At 51.8% G+C, this 23,646-nt stretch overlaps 13 protein-coding genes across 13 annotated transcripts; 5 read left to right on the forward strand and 8 right to left on the reverse strand.

Annotated features, from left to right (window-relative positions):
- Positions 1-71: 71 nt before the first annotated feature.
- Positions 72-2,371, forward strand: V1518DRAFT_421205 (nucleotide-diphospho-sugar transferase). The gene has a single exon (XM_066905168.1). The coding sequence runs from the start codon at positions 564-566 to the stop codon at positions 2,121-2,123; it is 1,560 nt and encodes a 519-aa protein (XP_066757910.1). The 5' UTR covers positions 72-563; the 3' UTR covers positions 2,124-2,371.
- V1518DRAFT_88966 (major facilitator superfamily domain-containing protein) lies at positions 2,254-4,309 on the reverse strand. Its single transcript, XM_066906704.1, has 2 exons — positions 3,679-4,309; positions 2,254-3,622 (listed from the first exon to the last, which is right to left on the reverse strand). Exons 1-2 carry the CDS (start codon positions 4,136-4,138, stop codon positions 2,385-2,387), a joined length of 1,698 nt encoding a protein of 565 aa, XP_066757911.1. The 5' UTR covers positions 4,139-4,309; the 3' UTR covers positions 2,254-2,384.
- A 1,432-nt stretch (positions 4,310-5,741) lies between these two features.
- On the reverse strand, positions 5,742-7,905 carry V1518DRAFT_421210 (major facilitator superfamily domain-containing protein). The gene is made up of 2 exons (XM_066905169.1): positions 7,093-7,905; positions 5,742-7,032 (listed from the first exon to the last, which is right to left on the reverse strand). Exons 1-2 carry the CDS (start codon positions 7,550-7,552, stop codon positions 5,795-5,797), a joined length of 1,698 nt encoding a protein of 565 aa, XP_066757912.1. The 5' UTR covers positions 7,553-7,905; the 3' UTR covers positions 5,742-5,794.
- Positions 7,906-8,070: 165 nt separating this feature from the next.
- Positions 8,071-9,284, reverse strand: V1518DRAFT_421211 (uncharacterized protein). Its single transcript, XM_066905170.1, has one exon. The coding sequence runs from the start codon at positions 9,216-9,218 to the stop codon at positions 8,541-8,543; it is 678 nt and encodes a 225-aa protein (XP_066757913.1). The 5' UTR covers positions 9,219-9,284; the 3' UTR covers positions 8,071-8,540.
- Positions 9,285-9,589: 305 nt separating this feature from the next.
- On the reverse strand, positions 9,590-11,071 carry V1518DRAFT_445903 (kinase-like domain-containing protein; the record flags this gene model as incomplete). The annotated part of the gene is made up of 2 exons (XM_066906470.1): positions 9,590-10,766; positions 10,928-11,071. The coding sequence occupies 2 exons, from the start codon at positions 11,069-11,071 to the stop codon at positions 9,675-9,677; spliced, it is 1,236 nt and encodes a 411-aa protein (XP_066757914.1). The 3' UTR covers positions 9,590-9,674.
- A 1,169-nt stretch (positions 11,072-12,240) lies between these two features.
- On the forward strand, positions 12,241-13,439 carry V1518DRAFT_421219 (uncharacterized protein). The gene is made up of 4 exons (XM_066905171.1): positions 12,241-12,364; positions 12,415-12,576; positions 12,634-12,766; positions 12,830-13,439. Exons 2-4 carry the CDS (start codon positions 12,505-12,507, stop codon positions 12,994-12,996), a joined length of 372 nt encoding a protein of 123 aa, XP_066757915.1. The 5' UTR covers positions 12,241-12,364; positions 12,415-12,504; the 3' UTR covers positions 12,997-13,439.
- Positions 13,214-14,281, reverse strand: V1518DRAFT_421224 (emp24/gp25L/p24 family/GOLD-domain-containing protein). Its single transcript, XM_066905172.1, has 4 exons — positions 14,195-14,281; positions 13,992-14,130; positions 13,833-13,915; positions 13,214-13,774 (listed from the first exon to the last, which is right to left on the reverse strand). The coding sequence occupies exons 2-4, from the start codon at positions 14,125-14,127 to the stop codon at positions 13,331-13,333; spliced, it is 663 nt and encodes a 220-aa protein (XP_066757916.1). The 5' UTR covers positions 14,128-14,130; positions 14,195-14,281; the 3' UTR covers positions 13,214-13,330.
- Positions 14,282-14,312: 31 nt separating this feature from the next.
- V1518DRAFT_421227 (Tctex-1) lies at positions 14,313-15,120 on the forward strand. The gene is made up of 3 exons (XM_066905173.1): positions 14,313-14,542; positions 14,614-14,652; positions 14,711-15,120. The coding sequence occupies exons 1-3, from the start codon at positions 14,495-14,497 to the stop codon at positions 15,011-15,013; spliced, it is 390 nt and encodes a 129-aa protein (XP_066757917.1). The 5' UTR covers positions 14,313-14,494; the 3' UTR covers positions 15,014-15,120.
- Positions 15,048-18,310, reverse strand: V1518DRAFT_421229 (Nup133 N terminal like-domain-containing protein; the record flags this gene model as incomplete). The annotated part of the gene is made up of 3 exons (XM_066905174.1): positions 17,895-18,310; positions 16,493-17,842; positions 15,048-16,438 (listed from the first exon to the last, which is right to left on the reverse strand). Coding segments are annotated over exons 1-3 (2,939 nt in total), but the record flags the coding sequence as incomplete, so codon positions are not given.
- Positions 18,311-19,104: 794 nt separating this feature from the next.
- On the forward strand, positions 19,105-20,983 carry V1518DRAFT_429048 (actin interacting protein 3-domain-containing protein; the record flags this gene model as incomplete). Its single annotated transcript, XM_066906111.1, has 2 exons — positions 19,105-19,306; positions 19,362-20,983. The coding sequence occupies 2 exons, from the start codon at positions 19,105-19,107 to the stop codon at positions 20,981-20,983; spliced, it is 1,824 nt and encodes a 607-aa protein (XP_066757919.1).
- A 117-nt stretch (positions 20,984-21,100) lies between these two features.
- Positions 21,101-21,503, forward strand: V1518DRAFT_89027 (uncharacterized protein). The gene has a single exon (XM_066906705.1). The coding sequence runs from the start codon at positions 21,218-21,220 to the stop codon at positions 21,455-21,457; it is 240 nt and encodes a 79-aa protein (XP_066757920.1). The 5' UTR covers positions 21,101-21,217; the 3' UTR covers positions 21,458-21,503.
- V1518DRAFT_421232 (uncharacterized protein) lies at positions 21,105-22,202 on the reverse strand. Its single transcript, XM_066905175.1, has 2 exons — positions 22,095-22,202; positions 21,105-22,041 (listed from the first exon to the last, which is right to left on the reverse strand). The coding sequence occupies exons 1-2, from the start codon at positions 22,107-22,109 to the stop codon at positions 21,550-21,552; spliced, it is 507 nt and encodes a 168-aa protein (XP_066757921.1). The 5' UTR covers positions 22,110-22,202; the 3' UTR covers positions 21,105-21,549.
- Positions 22,203-22,413: 211 nt separating this feature from the next.
- On the reverse strand, positions 22,414-23,599 carry V1518DRAFT_421233 (chromosome segregation protein Spc25-domain-containing protein). The gene is made up of 4 exons (XM_066905176.1): positions 23,235-23,599; positions 23,116-23,181; positions 22,918-23,064; positions 22,414-22,867 (listed from the first exon to the last, which is right to left on the reverse strand). Exons 1-4 carry the CDS (start codon positions 23,488-23,490, stop codon positions 22,539-22,541), a joined length of 798 nt encoding a protein of 265 aa, XP_066757922.1. The 5' UTR covers positions 23,491-23,599; the 3' UTR covers positions 22,414-22,538.
- Between the last annotated feature and the right edge of the window lie 47 nt (positions 23,600-23,646).

Consider the following 23,646-nt stretch of genomic DNA (forward strand, 5'->3'; position numbering starts at 1 on the left):
ACAAACCCCTGTGCTTACATAGTACCTGCGTACGGATGGCGTCGCGCAAGTACAATCGCCGCGTGCTATATTCTTGGCCCACGGCGCTGACGCCCCGCCGGGAACTCATATGCAGAGGCTAGAATGCAAGAATGCGGTTTCCCGAGAGGTATTCAGCGGAGTGCTGTAGTCCGTAGACGAAGACGACGAAGGCGCAGGCGCAGTCGTTGACTGCAGCGGCCGCCTGCGAAGGGGCAATGGCAGCGTCGTCGCAACGCGCGTCCTCTTCGCAGATTTTTGTGACCGTCGGCGGCTTCATCCCTTCCCAGGCTCAAGCGACCGCCGTAACCTCCCTCCTCAACCATCTCCATCGCCTCCTTCTGTCTCCGTCCTCCTCACCGCCCGACCCCGTCGCTGCCTCGATCAGCTCGAGTCCCGACCTGCGCCGCCGTCCCTGATCTCCGATCCTTCCTCGCCGCCACCCCTGAAACTCCCGCACGCCCCCCCGCACTGTACCGCCTCGGTCGTCCTTCTTTCACTCGCCATTCCCTCCCTCTCACGCGCGCGGCCGCCTCATCACCACAATGCGGTCCCCGACGTTGCGCATGCTGCGCCTGATCATCATTGCCGGAATCACCATTTTCCTCGTCACTAAGCTTGCACAGTCCTCGATCCACGTCGTCTCCAATGCCGTTGGATACCACGAGAGCAGCGATACCTCGGCCAGCCAACTAGAGTCTGCGCCGTCAATACCCGAGCCGGTTGCCAAGGTTGAGGAACAGCCCCAGACTGAGGAGAAGCCCGCGGAGGAACAGCACGAGGAACCATCTGTCGAGGAGAAGAATGATGATCAGCCTGCCCAGGAGATCTCACAGGAGACACCCGCCGAGGAAGTAAAGGAGGAGTCTAAGCCGGAGAATCAACCACAGGAGTCGTCTGAGGAACAGCCTCACGAGCAATCGTCGGAAGAGAAGCCTTCGGAGGAGAAGCCTGCGGAGGAGTCTTCGCCGGCACCGGAAGGCGGGTCCCAGGAGCAGGCCGAGCAGCCCAGCGAGCAGCCCAACCAGGAATCTGCTCCTGAGCAATCCTCGGAGGAGCAGCAACCGACCGAGCAAGCACAGCAGGAGTCATCCGCGGCCCCGGTCACGACCGCCGAGGCTGGTGCCTACCAGCGCGCCAACGCTACTTTCGTCACCCTCGCGCGGAATCAGGACGTTTGGTCTATGATCCGCTCGATCCGCCACGTCGAGGACCGCTTCAACCACCAGTTCCACTACGACTGGGTTTTCCTGAACGACGACGACTTTGACGACGACTTCAAGGAGACCGTGTCCGCTCTGGTCTCTGGCACTGCAAAGTTCGGCAAGATTCCCAAGGAGAACTGGGGTTTCCCTGACTGGATCGACAAGGAGCGCGCGGCCAAGACGCGCCAGGAGATGGCTCAGAAAAAGATCATCTATGGCGACTCTGTCAGCTACCGCCACATGTGCCGCTTTGAGAGCGGTTTCTTCTTCCGCCAGGAGCTGACGCTGCAGTATAAGTACTACTGGCGTGTCGAGCCCGAGATTCAGCTGCACTGCGATATTGATTACGACGTGTTTAAGTTCATGGAAGAAAAGGAGTACGACTACGGTTTCACTCTCTCCCTCTACGAATACGCCGAGACCATTCCCACCCTGTGGGACTCTGTCCGTAAATTCATGAAGGAACATCCCGAGCACCTGGCCAAGGACAACCTCATAGACTGGCTCTCCGACGATGAGGGATTCTCCTACAACCGTTGCCACTTTTGGAGCAACTTCGAGATCGGCAACATGGACTTCTGGCGCTCCCAAGCCTACATGGACTTCTTCAACTCGCTCGATCAGGACGGTGGCTTTTTCTATGAGCGATGGGGCGATGCACCCGTGCACTCCATCGCTGCGTCCCTGCTCTTGCCGAAGAACAAGGTGCACTACTTCCAGGATATTGGCTACTGGCACGTGCCTTTCACAAACTGCCCCACCAATCGGGAAGACAGACTCCGGCTCAAGTGCTCGTGCAACCCCCGCGACAACTTCAGCTGGAAGGGATACTCTTGCACGCCCAAGTTCTTCGACGTTCAGCACATGACGAGGCCCTCGCAGTGGCGCGAACAAAGCTAATCTGTCTCTTATGCACTCGTTTGTCTGACACTTTTACACATATCACGAAATGAACAATTGGTTTTTGCATTTGGATCGGCTGTAGTACTCCTCAGATGACAAGCTAACTCTCTATTACGTAACTAACGTTACATTACACGTACATCATCAATACTACCAACTCTTAGCAACCAGTGTGTAACTGAAAAATAATGACAAACCCGAAATGTGACCACCCTACAACAACCAAATGAAATGAAATGAGATGCAAAAACTCGTTCTCTAGACCTTCTCCTCCGGCTTTTCGCTCTTGACGGGATGCACGATGTTCTCCGCGATCTCGTCGTCGGGCGAGTACGCGTACTTTGACCGCGATCTGATTCTCGCACCAAAGATGTAGAACAGGTACGGGATCGCACAGCACGCGAGCGAGATGAAGGCGAGGAGCGAGCCGGCCCACTCGTTGCCGAGCCTGTGGTACATCTGGATCGTGAACAACGGAACTGCGGCGCCCCAGAGCGAGCGAAGGAAGGTCTTAGCCGCGAGCGCGGAGGCAGCGTGGTGTTGGTACGAGTCGACGAGGTAGTTGTTGGCCGAGTTGTAAAGGAGACAGAAGCCGAGACCGCACGGGAAGCCAGCGAGACAGGGGCCAACCCAGATGAGAGACGGGTATGACGTCCACGCGAAGATGAACAAGCCGAGAGGCACCAGCCAGCACGCGAACATCATGGGGATCAAGCGCACCTCAGCCGGCGGGCGGCCGTTGTACTTGGCGACAAGCTTCATATAGTGACGGTTAATGTACGGCGCGATGAAGGCGGACGTGACGACGCCGACGGCGATAGGAATGAACATGAGACCGGTCGAGCCATTGCGGAAGCCCTTGCCTTCCTGGAACACGACGGGAAAGGCGAAGAAGAACATGTAGAGAAGACCGTAGATGACCGACATGTAAATGGAGATGAGAAATACGATCAGCTCACCAAAGAGTAGAACGATAGGTCGGACCATGCTGATCTTGATCATTTCCTTGAGCGGACGCTTGTTTCGCTCGAGATCAGTCACGTACGACTGGTCGCCGGTCTCCTTTCGCAGCTTCTTCGCACGGCGTGCGAGAATAGTCGGCGCATAAGTCTCGGGAATGGTGAACGTGACAAGCGCGAGAATGAAGCCGCTGAAGATCAACAAGACATAGTAAATCCATCGCCAGCTTACCGTGTCGCCGATGTAGCCACCGACAATGGGACCGATGCAAGGACCGATGAACGGCGCGGCGGAGAACGAGGCCATTGCAGTGCCACGCTCCTCGTTGTCCCACAGATCAGCGAGGGTGCCGCCGACGAGCGTCATTGGAGCAGAGAAAGCGATACCACTAAGAAGACGGAAAACCAGGAGAGTGCCGATATTCTGGGCCACGGCGCATGGGATGACGAAGATGACAGCGATCGTAAGGGTAGTAATGTAGACGACTTGCCGACCCCACAGCTCGGACGAAGGCGCAAAAACCAGCGGACCAACACCTAGAGCAATAAGTTAGAATATCGTTCCGTCCAACATCCCAATACGCGCAACATACCGAAACCGATGACAAACATAGTCACGGTCAAAATGGCAACCTCTTCCGAGACGTTGAAGTGCTCAGCGACGGCGTCCATGTCGCCAGTGACGATGGCCGAGCCGAAGGCGACGCAGAAACACAGCAAAGCAACGGTCATGGTGCAGTACCACTTGTACATCTTCGACCAATTCCGCGGGTTGCCGGGGTCGCCAGGTGTGAATGTGACGAGCTTGAAGCCATCGGGCTCCTGGATATAGCCAGTGACCTGGGGCTCGATGTACTCGGTGAGATCCGCGGTCGAGTCGACGGCGGCGACGGGAAAGTTGGCCGCGTCAAGCGGACTTATAGTCGTGTTGGCTCTGTGCAGGTATGGCTGGTTGGACTTGACCGTCTCGAGGTTGGCGAGGTCCTCGCCTGATTTCCTCGACGAGGAGGAATCGGACTCCTTGGTGGGTGTGGAGGATGTCGCAGCAGACATGGTGGTGGTAATGGACGTGTGGGAGGGGAAGTCAATGCAATAGACGGGAGGCGTGGGGGAGGGGGAGGGGGGAGGGCGGAACGTGGAGTGCCAACAGTTATGACGAGGGGATGTGAATGCTTGGGGACGGAGGGGAGAGAGGGAGAGGAGGGCATGGACGATTTATATAGAACAGCCGTTTGAACCACGGAGCGGCGAGTCGAGCGCAGCATGACGGCAAGAAAAGAAATTTCGGAAGCAGGTGTGGATGGCGAAGGACGTGTGCCGGTGAACCGGCCAGGCAGCAGTTCGCGTAGTCCGCGCTGCAGTCGGATGCGTCTCCAAAATGCGCACAAACTTTCAGTTATAGTTCTCGACACAATCCAGGGATCCTTCCGCGCGACACGAAGCACGGCCATGCCGGCGGCGCCTCTCCGCGCACATTGTCGAGTACTGCGCGCGTTTGCCGCTCCGAGATAGAGGCCGGAGAATGTCCGCCGTATTCGCCATCATCATATATCTCGCTGCCGCGCGTATGCGCGTGCGACCGCGACCGATCCGTGTCGACACTGCTTTGGGCGATTCCGTAGGAGTCGCAACAATGGACGACGGATAATACGGCGTGTGATGCGGGAGGGCGCGCAGAGCGAGAGCGCACATCGCCCCCCCGGAGAAAATCACGGCCCAGCGAGCCTGCGCCTGTGGCGGTGCACCTGAGCCTATTTTTACTGCTGCCTGTGCGGCGGTTGAACACGAACCCCACAGCGGTGAACCCGCCACCGGATCGCCACTTCCACGCTTCCACCGGCACCGCGCCGACAGGGCGCTAGCTCCCCTAACGCCTCTCTGGGTCTTTCCGGCGGATCCCCCCAAACCAGAAGTGCTCATGCGATATTGGGAACGCCTGCTCTTATTCATCACACCATAGCCTGCATAATTGGAGTGCTCTCGCCTTGGACAAGGCCGTCCTTACTTTTGAGGTTCGCGTCTCGCAGAGTGCGGCGCTTGGGAGACGGAACTCGCCGAGATCGGCGCTCTCGAAGACTCTCCGCGCTTCGAGTCGAGCGGGAGCGATAGTTCTCCGGCAAATTTCACCACAACCCATGACGATCGCAAAAACGCCGCAACTCATGACGACGGATCGCGAAGTCGGCGCACCGCCATGATCAGGCAAGGCGGGATCGAGCGGAACGCCGTCGAGACACTCGACAGTAGTGTCGACTCGCGAGCGGCGCCACGCCGGCAGCGAGAAAATTTTAGAGTTGCCTCTCTTGGCAGACCGCTTCCACCGGGAATGATCTCAACGACGCGGCGGCGACGCCTCTTCCGTCCTGCAGCCCCTGCACCTTTGTTTCCTGCATTGCCCCCTCCGGTTTACTAACCTCGACGCCACTCTTTTGGGCTTCTAAGCACCTCATCGCCTTCTGGATCGTCACCTCTCAGGCGTGTACGGCGCTGCGTCTGCCCTGTGCCAGACAGTAACGGGTCGCGGACGTCTCTCCGCCTTGACGCAACTGCGCCACCCTCCTGAATCGTCTATCTCACAATCTTTTCTCCATTGATCAATATATCTGCTCGCCAAGGCAGTCTGACGTCAACGCCAAATATCCCCTCTTCGCCCAAATATGTTGAACTCAAGATTATATATTACTAAGTTAACACAACTCCTGATTATGACTAGACCTTTTCCTTGGTATCCCCCTTTTCAGCCGGATGCGCCAAATTCTCTGCCGCTTCGTCCTCCGGCGAATATGCGTATCGTGAGCGAGCCCTGATTTTCGCGCCCCAGATGTAAAATGCAAACGGTATCGCACAGCACACGAGGCCTATGAGCGCAAGAAATGTACCAGCCCACTGATTGCCCATCTTGTGGAACATCTGGATCGTGAACAGCGGCACCGCGGCACCCCAGAATGATCGGATGCAGGTCTTGGACGCAAGTGCCGAGGCGGCATAGTGCTGGTACGAGTCGACGATGTAGTTGTTTGCAGAGTTGTAGAGCAGGCTGAAACCCACGCCGAGCGGGAAAGTGCCGATGAGAGAACCGCTCCAGTGCACCGTGGGATAGCTTGTCCACGCAAAAATAAACAGACCGATCGGAATACACCAGCATCCCACCATCATGGGAATCAGACGCAGCTCAGCAGGAGGTCGTCCGTTATACTTTGCCGCCAACTTGTTGTAGTGCGCGTTCACATACGGAGCAATTAGCGCGGCAACAATGACGCCCAAAGCAATGGGAATGAACGCAAGGCCAACCGCACCGGAGCTCCATCCTCGGCCCTCCTGGAACACGACCGGGTAGCAAAAGAAGAACATGTAGAGCAGACCGTACAGAACAGACATGTAAATCGAAATGAGGAACACGATGAGCTCCATGAATAGCAGCTGAAACGGACGAATCAGGTTGACCTTCATCAAATCGCCGAGCGAGCGGGGGTTCAGCTCCAAATCGGTGACGTAGCTCTGATCGCCTGTGTCCTTTCGCAGCTTCGCGGCGCGTCGCTTCAAAATGGTCGGCGCGTATGTCTCGGGCAAGGTGACACACACGAGCGCGTAAATCAAGCCAGTGAAGATGAGCATGACCCAGTAAATCCAGCGCCAGCTCGTGTTGTCGCCAATGTAGCCGCCGACAATGGGACCGATGCAGGGTCCAAGAAACGGCGCAGCAGAGAACGTCGCCATTGCGGTGCCACGCTCCTCCGGCCGCCAAAGATCCGCGAGCGTGCCACCCACAAGTGTCATCGGTGCCGAAAACGCAATGCCGTCAATCAAGCGGCACACAAGAAGCGTTCCAATGTTCTGCGCGACAGCACAAGGAATAATGAACACAACCGCCAACCCGAGCGTCGAGATGTACACAACTTGCCGTCCCCAGATCTCTGAAGCTGGCGCGAAAAACATAGGTCCAACACCTTAATGACACGCATTAGAAATCCACCACAATCGATACCAGGATGTCTCAACCAACGTACCAAAGCCGATGACAAACAGAGTCACTGTCAAAATTGTAGTTTCCTCCGACACATTGAAGGTAGTCGCCACGCCGCCCAGGTCGCCCGTAACAACAGCAGAGCCGAACGCGACTGCAAAGCACAGAACTGCAACAAGCATGGTACTGTACCACTTGTATGCCTTTGACCAGTTCTTTGGGTTGCCCGGATCGCCCTCCGTGAACGTGACGAGCTTGTGCCCGCTAGCGTCCGCAATGTAACCGCCAGCATGGGCGGATATGTATTCAGTAAGGTCCGCGGCGGACTCGACGACAGCGACAGGAAACTCGGCAGCATTGTAAGCACTGATATGCTCAGTGGCCGTGTGCATGTACGGCTGGTTGGACTTGACGAGCTCGAGAGCGAGGTCTTCATCGGGGGCAGATGCGTCAATGGACAATTTCTCCTCTGACGAGGACGCGGCGTGTGCAGAGGACGCCATAGTTGCAGCTTCTGGGTATCACTACTACGCAGCTACGGGACGGGCTTTGGCTTATATACAAGCAGCGCGTGCCGGCAGCGCGTGCCGGGAACCGACTCAACACAGTGGCAGCGCAGGCGCTGCTCCGTGCGAGACGTGTAGTCTTGAACCGGCCTGCCATATGAGTTAGCCAGGTGCCCTCGGCCGTGCCAGCCTGGCGTGCGCAGGGGAAAGGGTGCTGCGAAGATCGCGTCTGTCGTTTAGTCGCCGGCACGGCATACAACTTCGAACTCCCACGCCAGCCCGTATTGCTCGCACCAAGTTTTTCGCTTGCGCCGCGTGCTGTATTGTTCTCGCTAGCGCCGAGTTTGTCGCTGAACCGGTTCAGCGCTGTGTCGACTCGCCACACCGCCGCGGCTCGTGCCACCAGCTGTGACGTGGCGGTGCCTGCGCTGCGCCCGGCCGTGTGGCGCCGTTGCCGCCGAGCAGATCGAGAACAATAGTGATGCCGTCCTCCCGCAAGGCCTGCCCGCGGCCGTCGCCCGTCCATTCCGCGGATGTGCTGCAGAGGCAAAGAAAGCCTTGCCTTCAGGCCCGCTGGACTGCCGGGATCGGGGCGTGGCGGCAGGGCTCACGCACGCCGACGGGCGTCAAGGGCTCTCCGCGGGGACCATCGTGAACGCGCCCCTAGCCCGGCTAAACGGCACCGACCTTTGCAGAGCCACTGCTCGACCGCGGGCTGCGCGCTTCGTCGTCGTTCCCGTCGCCTTCACAGCTAGAGTTCACCCGCGCGCCATATCTTTGTTTCCATGTTCCCGGCCGGGGCAACACTCGCATCTGCGGCTTCGCTCTCGAGGAATGCCTCCAGTCTGCCGTCCCTCGCTGTGTGCCTGCAGATCACACACAAATGCCGCCTGTACATATGGATGTAGTAGTCGGCCGGACGCGAAGCGAGAAGCGTGGGGTTCCTGCGCGTCCCGTGGAGCTGGGCGAGCGGCATCTGAACGGGTCACGTGGACACGGTGGACTTGCCGAGTTCCGGCATGCACAGGTCGACTCTTCTTGGCAGAAGCTCATCTCTACGGCGGCGGCCAGCTCCACGCCAGCATGCCCGCAACAGGCGTTGGGCGCGGGCGGCCCTGGCCCGCTTGCAGTTCTTTTTATATATCGTCCCCCCTTCTCTGCGTTCCCCGGTATAGATTGTGCTCCCTGCGAAGCTGCCGTGCGACGACCATCCCGCACTGGCGCCGGCACAGCGATGGCTATCCCAGTTCTTCTGATATCTGATCTCTGCACGCTGGCTAATTGCTCTGTGCGGGCTATGATGCCCATCAGGTGCTAGCATTCTGCTGTCTGCTTTGTGAATCCCTTCGACACTGCCATGCTTAAGCTCGCGCGTGTTCTGGCTGGGTGTGCTTGTGTCGCCCACGAATGGGCATTTGGTTGATTCAACCTCGATAGAACTTGCAGTGACAGCAATTGCGTACGCGTACGTCACGACACGGCGCGAAATGCTGAGAACTAGTACAGCCCATATCCATTCAACTCTCGTCTGCCTGGTGCCGCACGCAGCGACTACACAGCAGCGGGTCGACGAAAATGCAACGACATCAGAACTACTGCAACTTGTTTTGTTGGCTTCATATGTAATAAACGATGAATGACTGTTTGAGCTTATCAAAAGCATTAATAAATATAGTTGGCAGGCGATCACTTGGAAAGAATAAATAGAGGTCAAGAAACAATCACAAACACATACAACAGATGTAGCAACAACAACGACAACCGACATGAACAAGACTGAAGAGCCTGAAATAAACCATCCAAGATTCCAACAAATCGACGCAGCTCAACTCTAGATAAAACTACAAACAATGCCTCATCGCCGCGCAAAAAAAACCCGTATGCCAGTACTAACGGTAAACTAAAACGAAAAGAGAGAAACACCAATAAGCACAATTTCCTTGTTCCCATAACTAGCCATCGTCTAAAAGCGAGCGACACTTTTTTATGACTAGATGCAGTAAAATGCTCACATCATCTTATTTAACAAGTGACAGAAAAACATATTCGAGTGGTCTGTAAATGTTGCTAACAGTGCATGGCAGAAACTAATATGAGATGCGGTATGGCCGGTCGCTGCTTAACCGCAGCAGAATACACCAAACTTTTCCCAAAATCCTTTCTTCTCTGTGCGCTGACCATTGGAGTGAGAAGGCTGGTGCTGCGATGGCTGCTGTTGCGGCGACTGCTGTCCACGTCCACGCTTGCTTCCATGTCTGACGACCACGGGCGACGGGGGAGGAGGCTGTGCTTGATTAAGTCTCGCAGCAGTAAGCTGCGCCTGTGAGTGTCGCGGAGTGTTTGCCAGTCTAGGGTCGTTGGAAGAGTGGTAGTTCTGGTTCGAGTAATGCAAATGCTGCGACGTGGCGTGCTTGCTGCCAACGTCCCAGCCCTTTCCGCCGTTGAGCTTCATCCAGTCGTACTCGCCGTCTTCGCTCTCGTTGACCGATCGCAGCGCCTGCGTAAGAAGATCGCGCAGATAGTCGTAGTCTGGAGTATCCTCGAAACCAAGGTTGCGAACGTATGTCAGGTACTTCTCGAACTGTTCTGGGAATCCCTCACACAGATCCTTGATCGCCGTCGTCTGCTTCTTCTCACCGATCTTCTCGTACTTTTGCTTATTGGTGGCAGCCTTCAGGCCCTGCCATGGGAGACCGCCTCGGAGGAAGTACATGAAAACGTGGCCTAGCGCCTCGAGATCATCTCGTCTCGACTGCTCGCGGCCGAGATGCGTGTTGATACTCATGTACCGCGCCGTACCGCTCAAACTCTTCCGCTCTCTGTAAGGAATATGCTGCTTGGTCTTGGGGTCACGGTACTGCTTCGCCATGCCAAAATCGACGACGTAAATCAAGTTGGCATTCTTGGTTCCCGGGCGGCCAATAAGAAAGTTGTCGGGCTTAATATCACGGTAAATTAAGTTCTTCTCGTGAATGGCCTGGACGCGAGTGATCATCTGCTTCGCGACCATGACAACAGTCTTGATGCTGAATCGCCGGCCGCACCAGTCAAACAGGTCTTCCAAACTGGGTCCTAGCAGGTCAATTACCAGAATGTTGTGAAGACCCTCCTGGCCGAAGTAGTAAACATTAGGAATGCCGACGCATCCCACGAGAATCTTGTAGGTTCGGTATTCATCCCGCAGTTGCGGAGCATCGCTCTTTCGCGGTTCCTATCATAGCGGTCGTTAGCATACCCACACCGAGTCTGCGCGGTACTCTTCAGCGTATGGTCACGTCACGCAGTGCCACATGTGTCTCCCATCACATCCAGACACCGAACAATAACAACACGCAGAAGACCCCGGGATCAATAAACAGCAGAAAAGCCTACAAATTTTATCGCGACCTGTCTGTTGTTGAGGAGATTGGTGCCCTCAAAAATGACTCCGAAAGACCCCTCGCCAATCTTCTTGCCAACGCGATAATGGACACCAACCACATTCGAAGAATGCAGCTGCCCAGGAGCGGAGCTCATTGTCGCAGACCAGGACAGAGGACGATAGAGGACGGTGGATGCGATGGGTAAAGGAGGCGAGGAAGGACGGGCGAAAAGACTGATGGGTGGTCAAAGCCGAAGTTAGCGCAGGCAGAACAGGCGGGCGCGGGCGAGGTTGGTGGAGTTGAGAAAGAAGGGGTGGTCCTCCCGAAGTGGAGACTACTCACACCCTAACCCTCTGCTGGCCAGACTCTTCGTGGCCGCGCTATGCCGTTTTCAGCTGCACAGCCTCACCACTGGCGGCGGACAGCGCTTAATTTGCCACCGTGGCCGCCCACGATCGACTACGACTGCCCCCAGCCTGGGGCTCAAACTACGCCTCGCACCGCGCGCCTTGCGCACTTGCACCCGCATCTGTCTCGCGCTCGCGCAGACCGTTCTCTCGAAGTCACGATCCCCAGCGGCCTCGTCGTGGGATCCAGCCCGTCGAGACGCAGCAGCTTCAACTGGCCCGCGATCCTCATGTCGTCGTAGTGTGCCGCCGCACTTCGTCGTTAGGCTGCTAGTTGGCCCTCCACGGCCTTGAAAAGTCTTGCATCCACCAAGCTTTCATCTTCGATCCTAATAGTTTTCGCTCTCTGATGGTGAATGCGTCTGAATGGCACATGCTCTGCTCACCTGATGGTCACGCGCAGCGGCGTTCTCCGCCGGACGCAGTACATATTTGTCGAACGCGTATATAAACACCAAATGCCAATTTCGCAGCTGTCCGCAAGAAAATCTTGGAGATCGTGAGCTCCATTCTGCAAAAATCCTAGATTCTCGCAGTGCATCCTCGCAGTGCGTAGCATCACGCAGACTGTGCTTAAAAATAGACTTGTAGAGCAAGAAACTAGCACTGTGCAAAGTACTCTGCTCTGGCTTTAAAAAGGAGTACTAAATTGCGAGAGAATAGCAGTTAACGGCATACTTGGTTGTGCTGGCATGAAGTTGTCGATCGCGAGACGCGACGAGTGTGCAGGTTGCACCGCGTCAACGACGCGGCGACGCGCGAAATAAACCGACAATCGTGGACGCGTAAAGCAAAGGCTGTGACGTCCTCGTACAGGCCCACGTGCTCGTCCGTTGGCTGACATGTGTTCTCGTGTAGTGCGCGCATATGTGGTACAAACCCCGTCCGGGCCTCCAGTCCGGCAGGCCCGTGGCGGAGAACATGTCGTCAAAATGCACCGTGTCCCCACGTTTCTGCCTCTAAGTCATGCCCGGAGTCGTCCATTTTCATACCAGCATCGAGGAGACTAGAATATGAAAGTATAGCCTACACGACACGAGGTATGTTGTTTATGCCGAATAGTATTCACGCCTGGAAGCTCACGATCAAGACCACTCCAGCACATCAACAACGCGCGCCGCCTCACATCCGACCTCCGGCTTTTCGTTAATAACTCCCCACTCCCGCGTTTCGTCCGAGCATGTCCTCGGTAGCTATCATGGCTGGTCCACCTGGCAAGCGGATTGCTCTGCCGGTCAGAGTCGAGCCCAAGGTTTGCACTGTATGCTATGGGATCTAGTCGGGCTGTGACTTATCATCTTCCGCACAGGTGTTCTTCGCCAACGAACGTACGTTCCTGTCATGGCTCCACTTCACCGTCATCCTTGGAGGCCTCGGTGTTGCGCTTCTCAATTTTGGTGACAGAGTTAGCCGTTTCTCTGCTGGACTCTTCACGCTTATCGGTAAGTGCTTGGTGCCTGATAGATGCCGTTCGTGAGTTGGTTCTAACCGCAGTGCTCTCCCAGCTATGGCGACCATGGTTTACGCCTTGATCACCTATCACTGGCGTGCCGCAGCGATTCGCCGACGGGGAGCTGGTCCCTACGACGACAGATTTGGACCAACGATGCTCTGCTTCTTCCTTCTGACGTCGGTCATCGTCAACTTTTTCCTTCGTCTCAACTCTCCATGAACATATTGTGAGTACAGCTCATGCATCGTCACAATAGTACTCAAGAATAAAGCTATATTCGGATCAATACTTGTCAATGTGGTGGTGGATGTCCGCTCGGTATGCGGTGGTAGTTTCGTGTCTGACCGATGTTTTCTGCGAAGGCGTTGAAGAGAGATGGACATCTCAAAAGTCTCAGCTCTACGTTGAACGGCTCTCAGCTCTACAATTAGAAAGTCTGTGGAACAGCAAACCATCTCTTCGAAGTGATGTCGCATACATAAACGAGAAACTAATATTTACAACATAAGCGCGCATTGCTAAGCTAAAACGTCGTGTATCCATAGCAAACCAATTAAACAAGTTTCTGCTTAACGAAGAAACTTCGCAGATGCGAGAGTTGCCAAGCGCAGGTGCCGCCGATAACAAGAAGCTGAATAATACTCCATCGCACAACTCTTGCGTTCGTCTGTTCACTGGCGTCTCGGAACTCGGCTTCTCTCTCGCGCTGGAAGACCTGCTCGCGCTTGATGTCCGCCAATCTATGATGAAGCTCCTGGGCCTTTTCGACCAAAGTAGTGAACTTCTCGGTTTTCCGGTGATCCTTGGTGAGCATGTTGACCTCGCCGATGGCAATATCCAGATGCACACGGACTGTTTGCCGGGAAAACCATCCTGCTCCGCCCACGCTGGTCTGGAAACAGATCCGATGTTCGCCCGAGTCGGCCGCGGTGAATGTGAACTTACCATTCGCTGAGCCGCGCTGCGAAACAACACGGTGGTTGTTATCAAAAATTTCCTACAAGGGGAAGGTCAGCCGTTCAAGTTCTTTCTAAACCGTAATCTTGTGTACATACTTCGACAGTAATATGAACACCCAGCGTCTGAGGTTGCACATATGTGCTGGTTTCAGGAACAAACTCTTCAGCATTGTAGTAGCCTAGACCGTGAACACATTAGTATCCGTACAGGCCACGTAGCACTCAGAGGCTCTGTCGTAAACGGAGATGACGCACCAACAACAAGTGTATCCTGAGGCAGCTCCTCCAGAAAGCATTTCCGATCCGAGCCCTCTAGATAAAAGTGAAGGCCAGCAACTCGCGTTGTGAGTGCTGCCAGCACCAGCAAGATCACTGATAGCGTCGCTCGCATGTTCTGGACTCCACTTTCTGTAAGCAATTTCATCGGGCATTGTAAACGACTACCAAAAGAAACATGCCTATTTCTCTAAGGTCTAGAGCCTGAGTGCTGTAAAGGATTGGGTGTAAGGTTCGTGTGATATGGTTGGAGGGGAGTGACTTCGACTAGACGCGTATCGTGCGGACTGCCTGCCTTTGGGACCTTAGAGGACACATCGCGCTCTAGCTGGGCCAGTTCGACTTTGGCAGCGCACAACCAGCTACCGAACATTTCTAGTGAAATTACAGGGGCCTAGATTGCTTTTGTAACGGGCATTTAAAATCAAGCGGCAGGACCGTTATTACAGGCTGCAGACGCTGCAGGATCAGCAGAAATCACCATGACAGTGCTGAGGCTTCCAGACGCTACTACACTGGCTGCCAACTCGGTAAAATCCCAGTTGTTCAATATCGATTTCACGTGTTCAGATTGCTAATAGGACCTCTATCTGTATTGCAGCCTGTACCACATGACAAGTTGACGTCAATGTGTGCCAAGGTAGAGACATCCAGGCGCTTGCTAACGCCCTGGATTCTACTAACTGCTCTCATTCTAGGCAATTGACGACGTCATTACTCCAAATGAGACATTTGACAATGCAAAGATGTCGAACTGGAACGAGCAAATTATTCACAGTATTCTCGAGTCGTTAGTATCGGCGTGCTCGACACACAAGTTCGTGATTTACTGTACTGTCATAGAGCGTGAAGGCGATGACAACCTAAGACAACTTCGTTCTACTAGCGGCGCATATTGGAATAACGAAACCGATGGACAGTGGAGTTATAACTGGGTCGGCGGAAGAAATGGAACCTCTATGGACGTAGTAGTCAACATCGTTTGGATATCAAAGGAGTAATGCGTGCTACTTGGTCGCTTTTGTTCTTAACACATCGATGTTCAACTCAAATATCATTATTTATATTGTACATACAATCTTACATACTAATTTATTCATCCATGGCGTCAACATTCGATACCGCATCGATCTGTAACTCGTCTATCGCATGAAGCTCGTCATTAACTGCACCGATACGCTGCATCATATCTTGTCCCGAGAGCTGTCCCGAAATATAGCACAGTTTTGCGATACTGAGTTGCAACTTCTTGTTAGCAAGTGAATCCTCCTGATGCTGAGCGACGTTGTCCAGTTTATTACCGGCCTCCACGAAATTCGCTGTCTGCACATCGTGTATCCATGCCAGTCTATCATACTCTCCGGAACTCAGAAACTGCTCTAGATAGGACTTGTACTGCGGAAATGCAATAAATATTTCATCGACATGTCCACTGTTGATGTAATACTGATAAAGGACCGACGCGAAATCGTACTCGTAAGTGTCAAAATAATGAGATATTCTCGCAACAAGTTCATCCTGAGAGTATTGACTGTCGGCGTTCTTTAGTTTTCGTAAATCCATACTCTCTTGACGACACAACTCAGCAAGAGTATTGAAGTCATGATGATTCTCTGCAATCTCGTATGCTTTCTCCCGGTGACCAAAGAACAGTAGTGGCTTGATCCAAGAGCCTCTCTCTTCCAAGTACGTGCTCCGAAACTGTTCAGCCTCCTGGGCCAACGTATTTGACTCCTCGCAATAGCCGATCTGCTCCTCGTATGCAATACACAGGCACTCTGCAAGACTGGACAAATATTCAAGCATTGCTCGGAGCTCCATCTCAATTTCTGGATCGCCCAAGTCCGAGGCTTCCCAGAGTCTGAAGCACATTGCTTTGGTCACGGCATATTGCTTCTCCAGACAGGACAAAACTTCCCATGTCGACGTCCACGGCATGACATTACCCCATCTGTTGTCATCCAGACTGAATATTTTCGCTTTGAAATGCTGCCTGATTGAGTATGCCGACATGCTAAGTACAGTAATTAATGTTTCGTCCGCCTCTTTAATATGCTGAGCAACAGACTGTCGATCTCCTGGGGTGTTATTTGCCTTCAGGAGACTCTTGTTAGAAAATTCGATTACCAGATCGCCGATATCCAAAATATGATCACAAAACCACTGATTGGCATTCTGCGTTCGATGCGAAATTTCTGCGACGGCGTCCTCAATAGTATCTGAGGAGTTCGCATTCGAAGCATAGAAGAGACGGTACACATTCTTCGCTGCTTCGCATTTTTCCAGTTTTGTAAGTAATGTAAGACGGCATTCGTGTGATAAATACGGGAAAATATGAACGAGATGTTCAGCTAATCGCTGTAGAGCCTTGCAGCGCATCGTCAGAGTCTCTAAGGTGTCGTCGACTTCCCAGGAATAGGTCGAAGCTAAGCACATTAGTTAGTAAAACACTATAGGTAAGATTCGTTGAATGCACTTACTTCCACTGAGTATGTTGGAGCTGACCCTCGCAATTGCATCCTCGATATCCCTAATGTCGTGTCTCGCATCTTCACTCCGCTCAAAATCAACTGGATTTTCGTCTATGGTACCATAGTAGACAGCCTGCTCCAATTTGCTCATGATTATCTCCATATTCGATGACATAACGGTAGAATTCAATTCGTCTTCGAAGCGTTCAATACGCACCACACCTGTGGCGCTAGACACGACGACAACGCCTGCATGTCGACCGGTTTCGCCATTGTCGTACGTGATATCTTCGGAAGCAGCAGAAAATATATCGACGGTACTTTTGAATTCCACGACATCCTCCCATTTATAGCCTGCCGGTTCCAGTTGGCTCTGTCGCTGCTGCTGGAGAATCGTATCTACCATTATAACCGCATGTGATAAAACAATAAAAGCCGTATATCCTGGCTTGGGTAAAAATATCCGTGGCTTTCTCGTTGATTTCTTCAAATACTGTGTAATTCTATGGGCAGAAATAACACGGAAATCCTCTTGTTCTAAGTGCACAGTAAACAAAATGTAGTAAACGTGCTCAGAACTTTCAAGATCGTATATAAAGGATGCCAGAATGATACCTTCGTTGCTGCTCTGTGGTAGCATCTCGATATCATGAACTTTGAACGTTTTCTCTGCCTGCGGATAGACGCCATTTATGCTTTGAATTAGCAAGTCGCGCAAGTCCATTTCGAACTGAAGACTGTAGTGCCCGCTTCTAGAGCACTGCCAGATAGTAACAGCTCCGCGAACATTCACTGTCACCGCAGTTCGCTCACCACGTCCGAGAAGTTTGCCTGGCTTGATAGACACTATGTCACGACGGGTCGCACCGACGCGTAAGGCGCCTTTGAGGTTGCTCCAGATTCCTGTACCGGAACCACGCATAACAGTGCATGATATATCTGGGCGTCCGGATGTATCATGCAGTGCAATAAGAATTAGTCTCCCTGAGCTTGTGGCAACGATCACGCCAAGAGGCTCAAGGTTACCAATAAATTCGAGAACCTCTCCCTGGTACAGCCCAACAACGGCCTCCACACCCTTTTTCCGATGCAGTAGTCCTTCCGCGAGAGCTTCGCCCACGGCTTCCCAGTATTGAACTTGTCCCGTAGACGGATGAACAAGAACCAAGCCTGGTTCAGCACTGCCAGCAGATGGTGTTGCCAAAACGCCTAAATACCTGCCTTCTGATGTGCTGGACAGCGGAAAGGAAATTGTAGTCGGCAAGTAGTCAGGAGAGGTATATCGCCATATGTAAACCGATGTCTCTGTCAACAAAAGAGCCGAGTCGGTGCTGGAATCAAGACAACCACTGAATGACTCTGCTGTCTCATTAGCTTCTCACGCGAACAGTTCATACGAGCATTTTCTCACCATCAGTCTTGAGGATGTTAGGAAAAGCCGGAAGTCTTAGAACGCAATATTTCGCGTTTTTCGTATATTCAATCGCGCTCCCTTTCGCGCGTAGGGCGAACTGCGATTCATTTTGTGCTGGTACCGTCGATGATGCTAACTGTACTGCTGTGCTTGACTCTCCAGAGTTCGACACGGTGCGAGACACACCAGACGCAGTCCGATTACGACGCGACTGCAACCTCGAAGACCTCCTCTGAGCGGTATTGCCGGACTGCATTGTTGTGCTACCGGAAACGAGGATGTTGGTTTTGTGATCGTTTCGCGAACTTCGTCTATCCCTGAAATCGAAGTCCCAATTTCAGTGCCAACGCTTCTTGCATCACCGGATTCCAGTTTCTTGATCGACCTGGCGTACTACAACTGTCACCGTCTTGGCCACCTTGCTGAGATTTTGTGTCCAGAGCAAGGCACTTATTTCTGCACTTCCATGCTATTTTGCCAGTGCCACTACATTACCCCGATATCAATTCCACCGACGAATCCGCCCAGCCAAACGATTCGATGGAAACCTCACCAACCGACTCACGACAATTAGACCACAACGTCAGTCGATCATCAGGGTCGACTAGAAGTAATGCTGCCCGTCGTCAAAATGCAGTATGCACGCCATCGCACAATCTTACTGAGGAAGGTTCGCTGACACGAGTTGTACAGATTAATACGATAGACTCGTCGGTCGAAAAGCTCCTTGTTGCAGCGAAGCAATTACTGGATTGCCTGAGGCAATGGGCTTACAGCAAGTGCTCACAGAATGATGTTTCGGATGTGTTTGTCAGGCTGGGGAACGAGTTCAACATCACGAGTCGTGCATTTTCTCGAATTGGAATTGATGTCAGGTAAGCTTATTCTATCTCATCTCCCCGAGTCTGGATAATGGAAGTTAACAAATGTCATTGCCAGCGACTTCGGTGACGTTCCTGGACAGCTTCGGACGGTACTTGAAGATGCCTTATCGCACGAACGGTCACAAGTTATAGTTGATCGATACACTCCCGCCATCGGCCAAATCATCTCCAGGCTGTTAGATCTTCTGAAAACCAAACAGGCAGCTTTGCATACATTGCTGGCTCAGCAGGAGCAGCGATCACAGCCGACATCAGTAGCGGGTTCAGTTCATGCGCCGTCTCCACGGCGGAGATCTCCGGTTAAGAGAAGCAACTCAACAAACATGTCTACCTCTCCGACCAAGACCGATGATACCACTTTTATGCGCTCTGCAAGTACTACGGCTTCTTCACAGATACGGAATGACCCTTTTACTAAGCTTCAACTCGGCGAAGCCTTGGAGCGGCGTGCGTCGCGGAGATTTGAAGCATATCACTCGGCTAAAATCAGAGGATCGCTGGGCGGGATGTCGAACGATTTTCAAGGTAATCTCGCTTTGATTAGTATACTGTTATGATGTTAATAGGTGTTTAAACATAGGGAGAATGCGACAGCCTACATTGTATGACCGTCCTGCATTAGACAAGAGCGTCGCCGAGGCGACTGATCAGCGGAACAACACTCCATCTCGCGCAAGGACTTCACCAACTGCCGAATCAGATGAAACAGCGACAGCTACGACAAAGAGTAGCAAGGCTGAGGTAGTTAACATCATTCCTGTGGAGGAAGAGCCTGCACCCGTACCGGTAACCTTTTCCGTATTTCTCCAGATCGAAAAGCAGGTCAAGAAAGCTATTGTGAGCAAATCGGAATTATCTCTATCAACGCTACGATATCTGTTTATCGATCGTTTTCAGTACTCACCTGTGACTGAAACATTACCGCTCTATATCAGAGACAAGACTTCTGACATTGAATACGAATTGGAAGAAGTGACTTTGTGTGATGTAGCTGATGGATCATTGATCATTTTACGTGTGCCAGACACTAGATCAGATGAGAAGCCAGAGAACAAGGAAATCGAGAAGATTAAGACAGCGTTCGATGGTGGAATTGGCTCCATTCTTGAACAACTTGCAGTGCTTCAGGAAAAAGTCAATTCCCAAAACGATACCATCACACGCATTGCAAGTGATCAGGCGCTATCAGCATCGCAGATTCAAGAGCTGGCAAAATCGCTTGAAACGGCAACTATGGTGGCGCCGACCACTCCAACGGACCAAGCCACCAGTCCTGCAAATCAGCCAAAGCCGGTGCCGGTGACCTCCGTTCGATCAATGTCGCAGACACACCTTGCAGAGATCAGCTCCCTACGAAATGATCTGGCCTCAATTCGACAAATTCACACTTCTATTGCCAAGGACTTCGACTCATCACTTGAGGCAGTCAAGGATAAAGTCATCAGGGCCGTGGATTCTCATAAGACAAGCGTGATTGTACCTGGAAGCAAACTCGTTGAAAAATACCACGACGTGTTGTCTAATGATGTCGACAATTTGCTTACCCGCGTTGAAAAACTGCAGGACGACATCGAAGTTTTGCGAAGGGATGTTGCATTACGTCGCGTGAGACCGTTACCTCGCCACTTGGAGACTATAAACAAGGAAATAGCGGAAACCCGATCTGAGCTTGATCGACTCGAGAACTATGTGAAGAACGAGAAACCTATCTGGACGAAGATATTGGAAAGAGAACTTGACAATATCGCCGAAGAACAGGAGTTCTTCACGCTACAGGAAGACCTACTGGGCGATTTACTCTCAGATCTCGGCTCGGTGGGAGAAACCTTCTCGCTGGTCCAGCAGTTCACGGAGGAGCAGTTAAAAAACCCACAGACACGATTGCCGACAGGATATTCAAACAGTTCTTTCTCTTCCGGCGACATGCTGTCCGGAAAGGACGCTGTGCTGAAAGAAGTGCGGGCTCTAAATCCCAACCACCAGGGCCGTGTGGAAGCAATTGAGCGTGCCGAAAAGATGCGCCAGCTAATAGTACGTCCGGAAGGCGAATTCGAGAAGCAACTACAAGAGTTCGTCGACGAAGGAAAGCTGAAGAAGTCAGGTGGCATTGAAGAAGTCGAGCGAAAGCGAAAGCAGAGAGAGGAACAAGTTTGGAAGGAATGGAGCGAGAATAACCTGGCGATGTCAATGAACATGCTATGAGCGACTCTATTTAATTTTAATTTTCGGGCGACTTAGATTTATTGCTTACTGAACAATCTGGCGTACCGTGTTGAGCTGTTATAGTATAACTAGCATTTATTCACGATTCTGGTGTTTCACTGTCATATTGTTGTTTTAGCTTTGTAATTTCCATAATACGATCCAATATGACCTTCATAATCACTACGTATAGCTATTATTCACATTTGTGAAATACCTTATTATACAGTGTGTATGCTGCAGTATGCATACAAAAAGTTATACAAATACAGAAACTTGGATTTTGTGTCCCAATACGCCAGTCATATCATACTGTATGCAAATCCATCTATCGTTGTTCACAGCTCTTCTCTAGACTTCAGAGATATGTCTTCTGTATCTTTTGTATTTTTTTTTTTCATTTCATATTCTTATAATTATATCCCTTCAATCTCTCTTGCCAAGATTACCAAGCAGCTAGATGTTGTAAACTGATGATAAACAATGATCGGCGTGGGATAAGCGCCAGATTTCACAAGCATTGTAATCGAGTCGAACACTTCTGCAACGACGCTCCAGTGAATTTACTAATACGGCGTGTAGCCACCTCTTGCGCGACCACGGTAGCCGCCACGGTAGGCCCCTCTTGGCGGAGGGTATCCACCTCTACCTCTTCCTCTTCCACGACCGCGTCCGCGCATTGACATGCCGGGAATATTCGTCCGCTTTGGCGACACCTTGAGATTGCGACCTCGGAACAAGCTATCGTTCAACGCAAGTGCGTTCTCCACAAAGCTAGGCTCGGCAAACTCCACATATGCGTAGCCCTTTGGATGACCGGTAAATTTGTCAAGAAGAATCGTCACTCTGTTGATTGTGCCGCAGCTCTGGAAATGTGCTTGAATCTCCTCTGGTGTAGATTCGTAGTCAACGCTTCCTACGTAAATACTCCGCCCATCGACATCGTCATTTTCTTTCAAATCTTGGCTCTCCTTCGCAAGACTATCCTGGAGTTCCCGTAGCTTTGCAGCCTCGGCTTCCATCTCTGCAACACGAGCTTTCATAGCCTCAATATCATCCTGATCAATGTTAGAAGGTGTATTGCCTCATCACATGCGAGACCGTCACGTACTTGAGTGTCCGACATAGCTAAACAATAATACGTAACAATATGAGCGCGAAGTATAAGCTGATTCTTTCGTATATTTTCTGCTTCCGATTCTCGACAGTTCGTCGATGAAAGAAGTCTGCTTGTCCAGCAATCGGTGAAGCAAGTCTCCTCGCCGGAATACCCTAACCCACAATTTGTGCACTAGACTTGGTGGCATGCGAAGGTAAAGAACATCACCATCAGTAACACGGCGCAGAAGATCATACAGGTATCGCGCTCCTGCTTGCAGAAATCATCAAGAACTCATTGTGACTTCTTAACTGAATTATTGCATAACGCGGTCGATAATAACTGCTACTATCATATAGTCCGCGATAAACACCCACTGTATTATTCTATGCTATAGTACCGAGAACTCCTGATTAAATCACAAAATCGAAAATCAACAACAATCACATTCTGTAATCAAAGACCGCTACTTTTAAACGTGGTTCTTAATTCCTTCAAAAAGCGGCTGAAATCTCTCGACTCGTTAAGTCGTAGGACCAGATTATCCAGAATGCTCTTGTCCAATGCAGGCTCGCAGCGAGTTATTTCGTAGTCATGCGATGTCAGATCAATGATCACATAGTATTCCTTGTTCCACTGTACTTCGCTTAAGAGAGAGAAAATGATCTTCAGATAGTCGTCCTGAACGCTCTCGATCCTCATACCAAGATTTTGCTCCCAGAACAACAGCTCAGGAGCATTGAGCGAGGACTGAGATAACAATTTCGAATATTCCTTCGACCGCTCTGCTATATGTTAGATAAACGCTCTCCTACGCTCCACAAGATGAACGTACCCTCTCGTTTGCTCTCCAGCATAGTCTGCGTATCAGCTATTTGCTTTATGATTGCGTCATGAACGACGGACAGTTCGTCTTTTTTTCTGCTGAATTCTGAGATTGATTGTTCGGTTTCTTGGATCTCTTGTCGCTCTCTGAGAATTTCTATAATTCAGTTAGTCAACTCATTGGATCACAGATGCACATTAACATTACCTTGTGCTATCTCTTCCTCCAATGCCTTGTAGTGATCGATCTTCTTCAACATAGACTGTTCTTCTTCTGTACCGCTGTTAGTCTGCAAAGTTAACATAATATATTCGAAATAGTAATACCCTTCCCGTCCGTGATCTCCTTCTCAAACTTGTTTCGGTCTTCCAAGATCTTGGTCCTGTCGTCTGCGATATATCGATCAAATGTGATCTGAAAAGTGTCCAGTTTTCCCTTCAGAGCAATAAAATCATACAAGAACTGCGGAACCTTTCGCTCTAAACCGCTTGGCGAATCCAACATGGCGCCCGCTGTGCTATTACCGTCAGCCAAGAAATTCGCCGCATTCAAATTTGACTTAGCCGATGCAGTAGAAGCCATATTGTGCAAGATTCAAACAGAAACCAGCAGACTAGCAAGTAAACCGTAAATGCGGTGAAAAGAGCGGAGAAGTGGATGCGACTTTTGGGAAAGACGCGACGGTTTGGACGTAAACAAACAAGAAGTTTGGGAGTTGGGAGTTGCGCCCACCCCCCC

Source organism: Limtongia smithiae (genome assembly GCF_038497785.1).
Source record: "Limtongia smithiae strain NRRL Y-17922 unplaced genomic scaffold V1518scaffold_11, whole genome shotgun sequence".
NCBI classification, from domain to species: domain Eukaryota; kingdom Fungi; phylum Ascomycota; class Lipomycetes; order Lipomycetales; family Lipomycetaceae; genus Limtongia; species Limtongia smithiae.

What these genes read in the sequence shown, in the direction of transcription:
- V1518DRAFT_421233 (XM_066905176.1), bottom strand. Translation starts at nt 23,490, where the DNA reads ATGGCTTCTACTGCATCGGCTAAGTCAAATTTGAATGCGGCGAATTTC. An exon ending in GGAGATCACGGACGGGAAGG is followed by an intron (nt 23,182 to 23,234) that starts GTATTACTATTT and finishes ACAGCGGTACAG; the next exon opens with AAGAAGAACAGTCTATGTTG. An exon ending in GGAGGAAGAGATAGCACAAG is followed by an intron (nt 23,065 to 23,115) that starts GTAATGTTAATG and finishes ACTGAATTATAG; the next exon opens with AAATTCTCAGAGAGCGACAA.
- V1518DRAFT_421224 (XM_066905172.1), bottom strand. Translation starts at nt 14,127, where the DNA reads ATGCGAGCGACGCTATCAGTGATCTTGCTGGTGCTGGCAGCACTCACA. An exon ending in TCAGGATACACTTGTTGTTG is followed by an intron (nt 13,916 to 13,991) that starts GTGCGTCATCTC and finishes TTCACGGTCTAG; the next exon opens with GCTACTACAATGCTGAAGAG. An exon ending in GTGTTCATATTACTGTCGAA is followed by an intron (nt 13,775 to 13,832) that starts GTATGTACACAA and finishes TTCCCCTTGTAG; the next exon opens with GAAATTTTTGATAACAACCA.
- V1518DRAFT_89027 (XM_066906705.1), top strand. Translation starts at nt 21,218, where the DNA reads ATGCTGCAGTATGCATACAAAAAGTTATACAAATACAGAAACTTGGAT.
- V1518DRAFT_421205 (XM_066905168.1), top strand. Translation starts at nt 564, where the DNA reads ATGCGGTCCCCGACGTTGCGCATGCTGCGCCTGATCATCATTGCCGGA.
- V1518DRAFT_421219 (XM_066905171.1), top strand. Translation starts at nt 12,505, where the DNA reads ATGTCCTCGGTAGCTATCATGGCTGGTCCACCTGGCAAGCGGATTGCT. An exon ending in CGGTCAGAGTCGAGCCCAAG is followed by an intron (nt 12,577 to 12,633) that starts GTTTGCACTGTA and finishes TCTTCCGCACAG; the next exon opens with GTGTTCTTCGCCAACGAACG. An exon ending in TGGACTCTTCACGCTTATCG is followed by an intron (nt 12,767 to 12,829) that starts GTAAGTGCTTGG and finishes GTGCTCTCCCAG; the next exon opens with CTATGGCGACCATGGTTTAC.
- V1518DRAFT_421227 (XM_066905173.1), top strand. Translation starts at nt 14,495, where the DNA reads ATGACAGTGCTGAGGCTTCCAGACGCTACTACACTGGCTGCCAACTCG. An exon ending in CTACACTGGCTGCCAACTCG is followed by an intron (nt 14,543 to 14,613) that starts GTAAAATCCCAG and finishes TCTGTATTGCAG; the next exon opens with CCTGTACCACATGACAAGTT. An exon ending in TGACGTCAATGTGTGCCAAG is followed by an intron (nt 14,653 to 14,710) that starts GTAGAGACATCC and finishes CTCTCATTCTAG; the next exon opens with GCAATTGACGACGTCATTAC.
- V1518DRAFT_421210 (XM_066905169.1), bottom strand. Translation starts at nt 7,552, where the DNA reads ATGGCGTCCTCTGCACACGCCGCGTCCTCGTCAGAGGAGAAATTGTCC. An exon ending in TCTGTTTGTCATCGGCTTTG is followed by an intron (nt 7,033 to 7,092) that starts GTACGTTGGTTG and finishes CGTGTCATTAAG; the next exon opens with GTGTTGGACCTATGTTTTTC.
- V1518DRAFT_88966 (XM_066906704.1), bottom strand. Translation starts at nt 4,138, where the DNA reads ATGTCTGCTGCGACATCCTCCACACCCACCAAGGAGTCCGATTCCTCC. An exon ending in TATGTTTGTCATCGGTTTCG is followed by an intron (nt 3,623 to 3,678) that starts GTATGTTGCGCG and finishes TTATTGCTCTAG; the next exon opens with GTGTTGGTCCGCTGGTTTTT.
- V1518DRAFT_421211 (XM_066905170.1), bottom strand. Translation starts at nt 9,218, where the DNA reads ATGCTTTTGATAAGCTCAAACAGTCATTCATCGTTTATTACATATGAA.